General features: G+C 44.4%; 3 protein-coding genes across 3 annotated transcripts; 1 reads left to right on the forward strand and 2 right to left on the reverse strand.

The window, feature by feature from the left end:
- Positions 1–1,529: 1,529 nt before the first annotated feature.
- Positions 1,530–3,682, forward strand: LOC102715944 (protein ULTRAPETALA 1-like). Its single transcript, XM_006655399.3, has 4 exons — positions 1,530–1,934; positions 2,036–2,292; positions 2,815–3,151; positions 3,272–3,682. The coding sequence occupies exons 2-4, from the start codon at positions 2,088–2,090 to the stop codon at positions 3,459–3,461; spliced, it is 732 nt and encodes a 243-aa protein (XP_006655462.1). The 5' UTR covers positions 1,530–1,934; positions 2,036–2,087; the 3' UTR covers positions 3,462–3,682.
- Positions 3,683–4,693: 1,011 nt separating this feature from the next.
- On the reverse strand, positions 4,694–8,230 carry LOC102719297 (H/ACA ribonucleoprotein complex non-core subunit NAF1-like). Its single transcript, XM_006654546.3, is given in 4 exon segments — positions 4,694–6,258; positions 6,661–6,738; positions 7,064–7,689; positions 7,692–8,230. Coding segments are annotated over 4 exon segments (2,082 nt in total). The 5' UTR covers positions 7,864–8,230; the 3' UTR covers positions 4,694–5,052.
- A 320-nt stretch (positions 8,231–8,550) lies between these two features.
- LOC102719586 (secretory carrier-associated membrane protein 3) lies at positions 8,551–14,071 on the reverse strand. The gene is made up of 12 exons (XM_006654547.3): positions 13,840–14,071; positions 12,751–12,849; positions 12,408–12,470; positions 11,995–12,028; positions 11,228–11,350; positions 10,869–10,931; positions 10,673–10,766; positions 10,531–10,576; positions 10,336–10,403; positions 9,685–9,733; positions 9,367–9,432; positions 8,551–9,057 (listed from the first exon to the last, which is right to left on the reverse strand). Exons 1-12 carry the CDS (start codon positions 13,894–13,896, stop codon positions 8,971–8,973), a joined length of 849 nt encoding a protein of 282 aa, XP_006654610.1. The 5' UTR covers positions 13,897–14,071; the 3' UTR covers positions 8,551–8,970.
- Positions 14,072–14,636: the final 565 nt, after the last annotated feature.

Consider the following 14,636-nt stretch of genomic DNA (forward strand, 5'->3'; position numbering starts at 1 on the left):
TGTAAAAGTTTTAATCATAAGTTATTTTTTATTTACAAATACGATGCTTAGCATTTGTAAAGTTTAAATTTATTTTAAAATACATTCTCTTCATAAAAAATTATATTTTAATCTATCTCATGCGTACCAATATATATCTATAAAAATTAAGATTGAGTTCACACTGTTAAACTTTAATATAGTTGTTTCCAACTTTTTAAAATCACAACTTATTTATCCCAAATGTCGGAGAGTGAATCTTCTCTAGCGGAAAGTCACGGGTCTCCTTTGTTGGTTTGGCCAGGGGTGCGGCTGAGGACAAGGGCGTCAACGAGAAGAGAGGGGTCGGGCCCCTCAGGAACATTGTGAACGTGATGATGTATATAGGTTCGGGTCGGTAGGAAGCGTAAAACCTTACTCCTGTGTTCGGTTGCTTGGGACACAATGAATTACACTCTAGTTAGGCTTAGCAAAGAAACGCGCTAAGTTCTTTGTGGATTTGTTCTCCGGAGAGAGCTCCTCTTCTCCTTAGGCAATGGTCTCTTTTTTATACTGCAAGGGGCTTTCAAAAGTGCTTGAGCCCAAATCCTAAGGGAAAAAAGAAAGTATACAGTTTAGGACATGTAGTGTTTGTCTAATCTGAGGCGTGTGACGACAACACATGACTTTTTACGTGTAGGCCACATCTCATCGTGACATGAGCGGAGCGATCGACGTCTCTTCCATATTAAATGCCAAAGACCCTCGGTTCCTTCATACCCAAGGTGTGGCGAAGACAATGATGGAGCACCCCGAAAGTGGAGTGTCGTCTCTCCTGTAGAGAGAGAGGCAAAAATCTCTTCTATAATGGCTGACGAGATGGGATCAAATCCCCTGCCAGGAGCAGGCGCATGCTTTTGACATGCTTTTGGTCTGCCATCACGCATGTCAGTCCATCCGGTGACTTATCGTGTCTCTCGCACGCCACATTAATCCGACACCACGTGGGTGACAGAGCGTATTAAATGAGGCGGCAGGGCGCCGCGCAAGGCACCTCTGCGACACGCGTCTCCTGATGCGTAGGGCGAGGGTCGGCCCGAACCCTCTATGGGAGGCAGCTGCCTCTTGGATCCTGGGTCCGACCCCCTCGGGGCAGGCTACGTGGATCCGGGTCCTTTCTGTATGAAAACTTTAGGTCAAAGTTTACACTGTAACACATGGTAATATGTTGGACAACATGTTTCATTTATACGATATACCCCTGGATCCATTACATTGACACCACACATTACCAAACTTCAAAGCAGTATTGCTAAAAATAAAATATTTATATTGATAAATAAAGGATGAAAAATAAAGTCTTTATAGAAGGGAGTAGCTATTTTTTTCTTTATGCTCATCCTCTCAACGAGAAATAACTATTTTATATTATTTTTTTTAAAATAATCATCTGATCAATCATATTCTTTCACCATTGTTAGCTAAAAAACATTAAATAATCAACCCTAAAAAAAACTTATCTTTTGAACTGGCGCCGCGCAGTACGGTAACAAATGACGATGCAACACCAGATGAGCCCTGGCGCTGGCTGCACTCTCAACGAGGCGAGGCGAGAAGAGAGAGAAAAGCAGAGAAACGGCTCGTTGCAAACGTCAAGCTCTCTCTCTCTCTCTCAAGTCTCAACTCTCTCACATCACTGCGCGCATCAGCTTCGTCTCCATCCCCTCCTCTCTCCCTCTCCCTCCTCCATTGCGGTGCGGCGAGCGGGGTGCGTGCGTCACCTTGGCCTCGAACAACCCTCTGGACTCCAGATCCATTCCATCCACCGGTTTTTATCTCGAAGGCCGGTTCCGTGGGGAGCTCGTCCGATCCGTTTCTTGCGGAAAGGAGCCGGCTTTTCGCCGCTCGCGTCGCGGCCTAGGCGCCTCGTGTTCGCCACGATCTTTCTTCATCTATCGTCTCCATCTCATCATCTAGTATGGATTCTTGGTTGCTTTCTTGATCTTGTGTTGGTCTCGGATCAATCAATCGGCTATAACCTTTTCTCTCTGTGGCGGCGCCGCCGCCGCCGCGTCAGGTTGTTTGTGTTCTTGGGTTCGTTGACTGTGGAGTGGAATAGATCGATCGAGATGGCCGTGGAGAACGGGGCGGCGGCGGCGCTGTTCAGCGAGGAGGAGCTACGGGACGTGAGCGGGGTGCGGCTGGGCGATGGCTTCGTGGAGGTGACGTGCGGATGCACCAGCGCGCGCTACGGCGACGCCGTCGGCCGCCTCCGCGTCTTCGCCTCCGGCGAGCTCGAGGTCAGCTGCGAGTGCACGCCCGGATGCACCGAAGGTACACGCCGACTCGCTGAATCTTGATCTCTCGTTGATCTCATGGTCCGTTGCTCGACGATCTGCAACCCGATCTAGTCATTTACCAGTGCATGAGAATCCTGAATTCCTGATGCTGCAAGCCTGCAAGCTAGCTGTTCTTGCATGCAATGCCTGGGCTGCCTACTGCCAGTAGCTAGGGCTCCATCCTTTTCTCTGGCTTTGAGATGTCATGCTAGCTGTTCCCATTTTCGCAGCAGGCCTTTCTGTTCCATGCCATGTATGTACTTTCCTCGACTCTTTGCAGAGATCTTGTTCTGTTCATGTCTGTACTTCCGGTTCTGTTCCGGCCCATGTTTTGTTCATCTCATGATGTTCCAAATGTGCTCCATCCATCAAACTTTGCATTCACTCCTCTCTTGTCGTAACAACAGTTAATCAACTTGTGATTGCATGGGATCATGTATTGAACAGCACTTTTGTAGCTCTGAACATGAGAGTTAATTATGAGTTATGACAACAGCATTGCTGCATTGTGTTGCAGATAAGCTGAGCCCCGCGGCGTTCGAGAAGCACTCCGGGAGGGAGACGGCGGGGAAGTGGCAGAACACGGTGTGGGCGGTCGTGAAGGGGGACAAGGTGGCGCTGTCCAAGACCGGCCTGCTCAGGCACTACCACTCCAAGAACAAGAAGCTCAGGTCCAGGTCGGCCAACGGCTCCGGCGGCAACGGGCGCCACCGTGACGAGTTCGTCCGGTGCAGCGGCTGCGGCAAGGAGAGGCGGTTCCGTCTCCGGACCAAGGAGGAGTGCCGCCTCCACCACGACGCCGCCGCGCGCCATGACTGGACCTGCAAAGATATGGACGCCGCCGCCGCCGGCAGGTAACACATACACACACTCACACTGCAATCAAATTTGCCCAAATCATCAACTTGAGCTCAAGAACTACACAGGCCACGGCTCGATCGTTTGTGTGATTGAATTGCGATTTCGTTGATCAGGGTGAGGTGCGAGGACGAGGAGGAGAGGGCGAGCAGGAAGGCGTCGAGGGGGTGCGCGCGGGCGGCGGCGTGCAAGGGCTGCGTGCGGTGCGTCTGCTTCGGCTGCGAGACCTGCCGCTTCGCCGGCTGCGGGTGCCAGACCTGCGTCGATTTCTACCGGAACCACGGCACCACCACCACCAACTCCTAAAAAAGATTTAATTTGAACTCCTCGTCGTTCATCCGTCCTCCCGATGCATGCATATGCATCGATCTGGGATTAATTATTAACTGGTTGGCTTTAGGTTGGTAGCGAAAGATTAAGAACAGCACTTGATTAATTACCCGATTTTTGCATCACCAAAACGTATTCGATCATGCATGGCAACGTGGGTGGAACGTCGCATGTCGATCACATGCGCCGCAGAGGAGGGTGGGTTTGGACTTGAGGACCTCGGCATTGCTGCCGTCGCTTTTGCACGGTGCAGACGTAGGCTGCGATTTTCCCGAATATCTAGACAACACATTCTTAAAAGGTTTTTTTATGTAAAAATTTATCATTTTATCTTTTCTAAGTGGATTTTAAATTTTAAAGTATTTTATTTTATAATTTATATTATTAAATAATTATAAAAAAAAATCAAATAATCTTTTATTTTTATCTAGCCAAAACGAACCACGTAGTACGGTAGAGCGGCGTGGTCGTCAGGCACAGTAGCACACAGTGCTCAAGGGCTGCGCAGATCATCCGAATGTGACATCCTTCGTATCTCTTTAAAGATCTCTTTAAAGGATGTAGATAACATCTAAATATAAAGTTTCTCTCATGATATAAATGACATATAAAAATAAAAAATATAATAGATGTTATGTTAGAGCTCTACTCTACCCTTCATCCTCTATTTTTACACTTCTATCCCATTGTTTATCCTAAAAGAGATGACATTGACGAATTCTTGGTAGTCGGCTAGCTAGTAGCTACCTCGTAGGATCTGGAGTATCCCCTTCCGACGAACAGCGTCCGGCCGCCGAGTTCGAGCTGAGTTCGTGCAGCTCGTTCCATGTTTACAGTTTACACGAGGCCGTGCTCGTCTCGGGTGAGGAGATGGAAGGAAGCTCCGTTGCGTTGTGTGTACTTTGATGCTGAAATAATCTGTTTCAATAGTTTAGTGAAATAATTGCATTGCTTCTTAAAACCTCAAGACTCGCCACAAGGATAATATAACAAAATCCATAGCAGGAACTCTGGCCCAATCATTTCAGCATCAAAGTACATAAAAATCTCGTTCACCCAATATTTTTCTTATGTTTATGCTTATAAGTCAAAATTTAAATTTTTAACGTTAAATTTTTGTTTTTTCACTAAAGTTTCTTTTTCAGCTTTAGCTTTTAGATTGCTAGAAATACAGATACAAAATTTATTCATAAATTATTTTCGTTTGCATACAATGTTTGGCCCTGGTCAGCAAATCAAGCAGATACTGCATGTTTCAGTGGATTTAGTTCAGGTTAAACTCTAGATCTCCTACTACTGGTATACCAAATCACCTGGGCACGATGGAAACTAACAATGATACAGGGAGCCAGTCAATTGCAAAGTATGGCCATATAACTGAAGACTTCCCTAAAACGGGGTGCATTGTGAAATAGGCAAAAACACAGGGTTGTCCAAAGTGAAATTCGCCGAAAGCAAAACAAACTGAATCTTACATGCAGCTGATCATGCCTCAATTTACGGACAATACACAGGTTCATTCGACGAGTCAGAATTACACTGGGTGAAGAACCTCCTTTTCTTTTACCTATCTGCGGTGCCGGCCACCGCCTCTCCCCCCAGAAGAGTGCCGGCCTCCCCGTTGCTGCAGCCTCCTGCCACGGAAGGACGGCCCTTGATTAGACTGCCCAGAACTGAACTGCATGGGTGGCTGCTCTCCGTCGCCCTGCGTCGGTGCAGGGTGCCCAAATCCTTGGCCACTGGGAAATCCCGAGGGAGGCCCCTGTTGCAGTGTGGTGCCAGCCATGTGCTGCCCAAAGTTACCTTGATTCATAGGCAACTGAGGTGGTGGACCAAATGGAGGATTTATTGGTGGTACACCAAATGCCATTGGGTTAGAAGGCATTCCACCTTGAGACATAAACTGAGGTGGAGGTACAGACATTTGGTTAAGGAAGCCACCAAAATTCTGGTTCTGCAACTGTTGCTGATATTGGCTGGCTCCGATAAGTAGGTTCTGCATGATATTAGCTGCAAAAGCAGCTCCCTCAACCCCCATGTTTGGATGCGGTGTAGGTGGAAGACCGCCTGGCCAGACAACATTAGGCTGCTGTGGTAAGAACTGCTGAGACGGATTGATGAAGCAACCACCCATCTGGTTCGTAAGTTGATTAGCTGAAGGCATAACAGGATGAACTGGGCGTTGTGGAAGCATTGTTGGTGCACTCATAGGTCTATCTTGAGACCACAACGTGCAGGTTGCATCAACCAAAGGAGTATCAGGGCGGTTAAATCGATGTTGCGGCTTGCGACCTGGTGTAGGTCCATCACGGTCCCTAAGTGGCACGTCCTTTCGAAATCCAGCACCCCTAGGTTGCGCTCTCTTCTTATCACCAGAAGTTTTCTTACCCTCGTGCTGCCTATCAGTCTGCCTTTTTGCCAACCGTAATGATCTTTTGTACTCAGCCTCTTTCTCATCATCAGAGAAATCAGGGTCTGATTGCTCCTCATTGTTTTCTCCAGATCCATCATAGCCTTTGGCATACAGTTCCTTCATATTCAGGATGTGGTCCGCAAAGTCCGCAACAAAAGAGACAGCAGTTCCTGCACTGATCTCAGCAGGCACCTCTTCTGCAGAGTTGTACCGTACTAGATAGTATGGGTTTTTTACAGGTCCAAATAATTCATCAACAATACCAAGTGGGGTCCTCCTTTCTGTTATCCAGAGTATAGAACCCTCATTCAGGGGATTGTGTTGCACTGACCCTTCAACAATCACTCTCTCGCCCATGATCTGGAAGCACATGAAACAAGCAAACAGTCAGGATAATAAACTCATAGTATATGATCAATCATGCTAGAATTAAACGATAAGTGCCATCTTTTAAAAGAAATCATAAATATTATGGAAGATTAGTATGCTACTGAAAATGGTACCTGCAGTAGACGTAATATACAAGTATAATCAGCAAAATCCAGACACTTAGAGACCACCATAAATACAGTAGGAACAGATTCCTAATCTGCTATACAAGCTTGCTGCAGCTTTTAGCACCCATTAAAATAATTAAAAAAAGAATTTTCACTGGATGTTACATGTAAATAACTAGTACTGACAAGGTGCTGAGATCAAATCAGAAGGCATTGTTTTCATGATTTATGCAGAAACAAATATTCAAATGAAAATAAAACTTACAGCTGAAATAGTTCCTACTGGTAGGGTTTGATGATGTGGCTCCAGCTGTACTTCAATCTTCGGCACTGGAGGAAGGATCTGCAAAGTATACTGGTTCAGAATAGACGTAGAAACAACATAAAAACATAAGCAAAAAAGCAAAACAAAAAAAGAATCAGGCTCCACACTTTTGTTTATAGAATGACATTATCACTGCATACTATCTAAAAAACTATAATACCTCAGTGACACAGAGTCTGGATTTCACATCAAATGGAAAACATGTAACAAGTAAGAGTTCATCATGGCAATTATAATAGCTAGATACAGAACTGTACTCATTAGCAAATAATTAGCACTCCAGCACATCCAAGAAAACAGCACCACAAGTAATGAGTGAGCAGAGACTAGTCCACGGTAATACCTCTACTTCATGTTTGGACTTGAGAGGACCCTTCGGTGCTTCATCATCGTCGTTGTCATCACTCGCAAGCATCAATTCACCCTCTTCAAGGAGGGCCTCAGTGTCACGAACAATGCCATCTTTGTTGGCCGTCTCTTCCTCGTCACTGCTCGAAGACGCTTCGCTTGACTCCTCATCTTCCTTTGCCATCTTCTCTTCCTCCTCATCGCTGCTCGACGAAGCCTCAGATGACCCCTCCTCCTCATCGCTACTCTCAGACTCTTCCTCATCGCTGTCGTCCTCCTTGCCTCCTCTGCCTTTGGTTTCCTCTTTCACCACGGCCAAGGCCATATTATTCATTTCGGCATCAACAGGTACAGTACTCTTCTCGACATCCACCATTACCTCTGAAACATCCTCCCTTACAGCCAAATCACCAATACCGGATACCGGAAGCTGATCCTGCCCAAATTTCGGACCCAACCCTTCTCTCCCCATCTCAGGCTCCATCTTGACATCCAATTCGCCGCACAAAGTGATGCCCAATTGCTTGACCAACGCAGCCCCCTTCTCCTCCAGGATCCCCTCCTTCACACCGACCCCGCAGCTCTCGGACATCAACCCACCCGAGACCTTACCATCACCGCAGAGTCCGGAACCACCACCACCACCTCGTCGCCAACACCGAGGCCGTTGGCCATCTCCTCCGCCATGACCTGGTCGAAGTCGACGAGCCACTCCTCGACAGGGTCGAAGCCGGTGTCGTTGTCCGAGCTCGCGCGCGGCGGCGAAGGCGAAGGGGGCCTAGGATGCCGCGCCATGGACGGGGGAGGACGGCTGGCTAGGGTTTGGTGGGAGGGGCGCCGCCATGGCTGCTTTATGCCCTAGCTGCGACCGCGAGGGTTTAGGGTTTTAGGCCCCCGCTGCGGCGCCGCGCCGAGCGAGCGTGTTCATATGGCTGCTGCTGCTGCTGGGACCGAGGGAGCGCGAAGGGGATGTGTCAGCGTCCCTGCGAAACCGAGGCTACCCCGGCGAGGAGACCTAACGGCGGCGGCGAGTGCCCGTTCGTGTCGCCGGCGTCGAGGTGGGCAGGAGGCGCGAGCTGGGGGCGGCGCGTGGGGGATCGGGGTACTCGAGCGTGCGGAGGTCTAGGGCTAGCGTAAGGAGATGGGCCAATCTGTGGGCCTTGGATAGAAAAGGAGAGGAAAATGGGCCACATTATTGGCCTTGGATAGAGAAGGAGAGAAAATGGGCCAAGGCCGAAGGGCATGTTTGGAAAAATTTCTCCGGTTACAACTTTTTACAAAAATTATTTCTGCCGCATAGTTTCTGAGAAATTGTAGTTATAGATTTAAAAAATAAAACTGAAGCTGGATTTCAGAGCTTTTTTAAATTCTCAGAAGCTAGCTATCAAACAGCTGCTTCTCAGAATCTAAAACTTCCCAAACAGGCTCTAAGTCAAGGTGAAACGACTGGAGAAAGAAAAAAATTCACAAGAACAGATGAAGAGAGAAAATCAATGATCATCGTATCATATAACAAACGTAAATGGTGTTAACAGATAAACACAACGTGCCGCAGCTACGCTGCAAGAAGGTAGGTAGGTAGTATAAAACAAGTAAAATCCCCACTCGCGCACGCGTATGTATGTCTATTTCCTTCCACCGATTCATCCCTTCTCCCCTATCAACACACACCGTCCACATCTAAAAAAAAATCTTGTCAACGAACGAAAAACGACTTAACGATGATTATATATTACAGAACAGCAAAGAAAACAGAGATAATAGCTGTGCGCTTTCGATGGTTCCAAAACCTCACGCTGTTTTCAGCCGCCAAGGGATGTACACTGTGCGATGCTCGATTGGCAAATGCTGTCTCTTCTTCCCACTGATCATATCTGGGCTGTAGTTTTGCTCAAGACGATGTCAGAACGCGGAACTCAGGGCACCGCGTGCCGCCTCACGTTTCATCTCCGCGGCTTTCCCACTTCCACGGAAGTACATGTATACTTGCTGCATGTGACCAAACAATGGATCATGAGATAGGAACATGGTAATTCTCTCTTCAAGGTAAAATGAAAATCTGACTAAGAAACCATTTCACCATCGAAATGTAAGAATATCAAAGCTATGTTGAGTCTTTAATATGGATTTATGTTGACCCAAAAGGCCATGAAATCATTTGGTTTTACATATTAAATGCTAACAAGTCAAGCAATCATGACTAGAATGTGGTACTATATTAAACAACAGGCAGAAAGATTTCAAATAAAACTGGGCAATGGCTCGACCATACAAATGACAAGAGGGGACAGTACCCACCTGAATGACACCAATGCTCAACAGTGACTCAAGGCAGAACAATCCAAATCCAACAAAGTAAAATATCTGCCAAGTGAAAGTGACAAATAAAAGTTAAAGGTATTATACAAGATGTGAACCCAATATATGACTTTCAAAGGCTGACCAAGCCAGCCAGAATGATGCGGTCGTGCAAGTTCGAAACACCATGCAACTCATACACTCAAAACCCTTTGCACATGAACTGGGTGCAACGTATATGTAAATTCACAAGGAAATTATTCCTAATAACAAACTTGATACACAATTATAAGGATCACCGTTCAAACAAATACTTACCCCCACAATAGCGCTCTTGCCTATGACATCAATGGCAGGCAAAATCCCACTAGCAACATAAACAGCAGAGAAATCCAGTCAGTTTTTTTGTCTTCCACAAAACAGAAATATACTATTAAAGAATGATCTAAAACCTAAACATATATATACCATGGACAATATGGAGCACTGCTATTTTTTAACGGAGCAATTCAGAGGAAGAAAACAAGGATTTGGTAGGTTCTGGTATCATCATTCAGAGAAACACATTCAACAAAAAAATGTGATCATCATAATACTTTTACAAAGTAACCAACTTTACACTTCTTTTCTTACGAATCCAGTACTACTATGACCTCTGTACCACAAGTTACATGCCTTAGAACCATACTGGTATTTCTGCAATGGTTCAGTTGCACAGATCAACATTCACCCCAACTGATGGAGAAGGCAATAGCTGGTTCAGAAACTAGATGCTTGACACGTCTGGCTTCAGACTAATCATTCAGTGGAACTTTGATTCAATTTTTATGGAATAATAATTTATGGAAGAAACATATAAATAAAGGAAATTTATAGCTCCTTCCATCTAATGTCGCTTACAACTTACAACCTACAACCAACATGACATGTCAGGCAGTATGCACACGAGAAAAAGAATTCGAAACTTACGCCAAAGATTTTCCTTTGAAAGGAAAAGGTGGAGCCACAGCTGCCCACACGCAGAAGATTATATGAATCTTGAAATGGACAAAGATTGTCAGTTGGTTATGAAGTATGAGGATATGAGAGTGATAAATCAGTTCATGGTTTGCTCGTCAAATGCTAAGATGTGGCTGTGCGAAACTTTTAGTAACAGTAGCTTACCAGGTAAAGCAGAAAAAACCACCCAAACTTCAATGCACTCTCAGTTCTGTAACAAGAATTGAAAAAGGAATAAGACACTGGCGCCTGAGATATTTTAAACAAAATTTTGTTTAGCCAAAAATGCTCATTTAATATATCCAACCTCATCGCATTATAAAGAGGGCGGTACCATAATACATAAGCCCCAGGTACACCAGATATGAAGTAGATAATGGCAAGCAGCCAGATCATAACACCTGTCAAAGCATAGCAAACCTATTAGCTTCAAGTGTTAGCGTTGACGGCACATTCCAGACGATATATCATATGCAGACACTTGGAGTACACTTTGGCTTTACCTTCCCCTTTAACCCATGCGGTTGTGGTTGCTATGATATTCCAAAACAGGCAGGCTGCCAATCCTGTATGAGGTCACAGGTGTGAACAAAAAGAACTATCAGTTTAGCAATTCTTACAAAATCCCTGAATCACCCTCCTCATAAGAATGTGCTTCCATGAAGAACTTCATGGTTCACTACATAAAGAGTGATAAATGACAATCCTTTGGCAATAGCCAAGGAATCTGAAATGTATTTTTCTTTCTGTTGATAATTACATTACAAGTGCATAATATGGATCGAAACAATGAATATTACATGCTCAACCAAAAAAAAAGATAGCACACCAGACACTACTATTGAACACCACTAGAGCTTACCCAAAAACGATGAAAATGCAAGGTACTGCATCCTTTGTAGATGGATAGGTATCTCATTTGAAATATTATGGTGAATGAGGGGGAAAAATGGTGGCCAATTTTTATCTTCAATGACAATGCCAGCTGCGGAAGAGAAGGACAAAGTTAGGCAAATAAATAGCAAGCAGTTCTAAAGGACATTTTGGCTAGAACAGTCCAAACAAATTCTAGCAAACAATGCAAACGAAGTATCAAATCAAATCTAAGAAGAAATTGCAGCTATTTTTTCCTTTTGAAAATAATAAGAACCAGATCCATGCAAATCAACTCCAAAGCCGTAAACAATACAGTTCTACATCATCAGTCTGAGAAAAGCAATCTCATCAGCACATATCACCTATGACCATACGCTGATAAGTGATAACTCTGATATCCCATGCTACAAAAGAAAACGATGTTGATTATATTTACATTGCTTTCTCTGTGAACAACTTGAGTTGCCAAACAAAATTTCTTGCCTACACCAAACCTGCTTGCACATTCAAATCTTTTTATGGTGAAATTTGATCATTTACCCTCCTGGCCCACATGTCAGTACCTTAGACGATTCCACATGTCAAAGGCACAGGTGGGTAAATCCTCAATTTTTCAATCTAACTTTTCCCCAGACAAACGATCTAAGGGAGCTTGTATGATTGGATGTCCTGCTTTAGTTATCTTTATGCTAGATATGTCCTAGAAGGAAACAACTAAAGCATGTCCATCAAAAGAATATAATGCAACTGTACCTTGGGCTGCAGCCTCTTCCTTCCTTTTGAGTTCCTAGGGCAGGGAGTCAAAGAAGGAATCAGATCAGCATTTAGGGAAGAAAAGGTGCATAGAATAAATATGACACATGGACCACAACATTAATAAACAAATCCGTATATGGATTTTTATAAAAAGATTCTCTAACGTCTCAAGGTCAAATTTAACATAGTAATTACAAATTGCCAGGCTCAAGAAACACAGATTTTCAAGAGAACCATTTATTAGTGCCAAAAATGGTTTGTTTATTTAGAGCTGCCATAAGTTTCCTTCTTGCTAGCCAGTTGAAAGATGCTTTTGAGCATCGAATATGAAATATAGTGATTTTGAGCAGCACTTAAGTCGCAAAGAGCAAAGGAGAAATCAAATAATTCAGGAATTGCAAGACACACACCCTTTCTCTTTTGTTTAGCTCAGCTTCCATTGCCTGGAGTTCTTTCTCCTTTTTCTTCAAATCCTATATGCAAAGAAATGGATGCAGGACATAAGGGATCATCCAAAAAAAATTAAGAATAGCTCATCAAACTTGGCACATAGTATAAATAAAGGAACAACATTTTTCTGGGCAGAGTTCTAGCTCTACATTATAAGACATATTGACCATGAGAAAACAATACATGGTGTGAGCATCACACCTTTACAGAAAGGAAGCTCAATTAACACTAGTTTTAGTGGATATAACATTCTCAAAACTAGAAGCAGATACAGTAATGAACATCAAATGGAATTGCAAGTACCTTAGTTGAGTCCAGAGGAATGTCCACATTATAGAAATCAGCTGGCTCGTGGGAAAGAGGAGAGAGGCGAGAATTGGTGGCAGGAGGAACACTTCCTCCCTGAAATAATGGAGAGATTGGGAAGATAAGTAAAATTGACAAAGTGAAAGGAAAATAATTTCAACATTAGCTTCTGTGCAACCAGTAAACGCATGATTTTTATGAGTTATGACTATGACTAATCTGCAGCCCTGTTACAATTTTGCACGTAAACAAGAGGTACTATCATATAATAATATATCAAAGGCATATGGATTAACTCACTAATGCAGAAACATCAAAAATAAATTATTGAAGATGGCAACAAGGAACTGATACAGAAGGTAAAACACGTGTTTATCTCGTTCAAATGCCGGAATGTTATTCCATCATCTAAAAAAACGTGTTTACCTCGTTGCAATTCTCAAAACAGCAGCAATTGGGACATCAAAATTGGACATCTTCCTGCATAATTCTGCAACTTACTAAAGAGCGAAACAAAGCATGGTACCGAGGCACTGAGCTCCAAAAATTCTGTTTATACCAAACTAGTTCCAAGTTGTAGTGCTCTACTTCTACTTATATAGAGTGTGCTCGTGTATATAAGCGCCTGCATTTGTACTGGTTTCGAAGAGAAAAAGATGAACTCCAAACTACATTGCTCTAGTATGTACTACAAAATCGAATTCCGAGTTCCGGCAAGATAAGCGGGACTGAACTGTTACCACATACTCCATATCGCTCTCAAAGTCACCCAAAGCACAGATCCAAACGATCAAACTTAACCAATCACTCCGAAAGCAATTAATCTGCACTGCCTATACGGCGTAACCTCCTACTCCAACCACCCAAAAACCGCATCTCGCAGTGCCGCACCCTCCCCCCACCCACTCCCCCAGATCCAGCGCTCGCGCCAGGCACCAAGCGGCGACGGATCCCGAATGCAACCACATCCTACGTTGATCAGATCAGGGGAGGCCATCCCGAGATCTACGCGAAAAAAAAAACAGCGAAGCTTCTCGAGGACCACAGCGCGCAGCCGGTTGGTGGAGCGCGGGCGGAGAGACTCACCGCGAAGGGGTTGACGTCGTCGTCCTCGAAGCCGTTGCGGCCGTGCTTCCCCGCCATGGCCGCCCTTCCCCGCTCCGCCGCCCCGAACGAAGACGGCGACGGCACTGGACGCGGTGGCCTCAACCGCAGCGGCTGCCCCCACTAGCGTGCTGCTGTCCCTCTCTCTCTCTACCCCTCCGCGTCGTCGTCGCGTGGTGTAGTTCGGGGGAGAAAGATAGAAAAATGAGGTTACGCCGCGTTAGTGCTGCTGTTGGATGACATGTGGAGTCAGGTTGTAGCTACTACGGGGAAGCCAGAATCTCAGCACTGAGGTAATAGAATCAGGGGTGCTTGATGTCTGTAACTTTTTTTTTTAAGTACATGTCACCTCGAATGTTTAAACATTAATTAGAAGCATTAAATATAGACTATTAATAAAACATATCTTATACTCTGGACTATTTCGCAAGACGAATCAATTGAGCCTAATTAGTTCATGATTAGTAAATGTGATGCTACGGTAACATTTGCTAATCGTGGATTAATTAGGCTTAAAAAATTTGTTTAATGAAATAACATTTATTTATGTAATTAGTTTTGTTATTAGTTTATATTTAATACTTCTAATTAACGTCAAAGCATCCGATGTGACAAGAGACTAAAAAAATCTCTAGATCCAAACAGCCACTCGGTCTTATATTATGACCTAATTATATTATCTATAACTAAAACACTATAATTATTAATTTAGCAAAAAAAAGGTCATGTGAGTGACATTTGCAAGCGTTAGATGGTTAAGTCGTATGTACAGTAATTTC

The sequence above is a fragment of the Oryza brachyantha genome, chromosome 5 (assembly GCF_000231095.2).
Source record: "Oryza brachyantha chromosome 5, ObraRS2, whole genome shotgun sequence".
Lineage (NCBI taxonomy): Eukaryota > Viridiplantae > Streptophyta > Magnoliopsida > Poales > Poaceae > Oryza > Oryza brachyantha.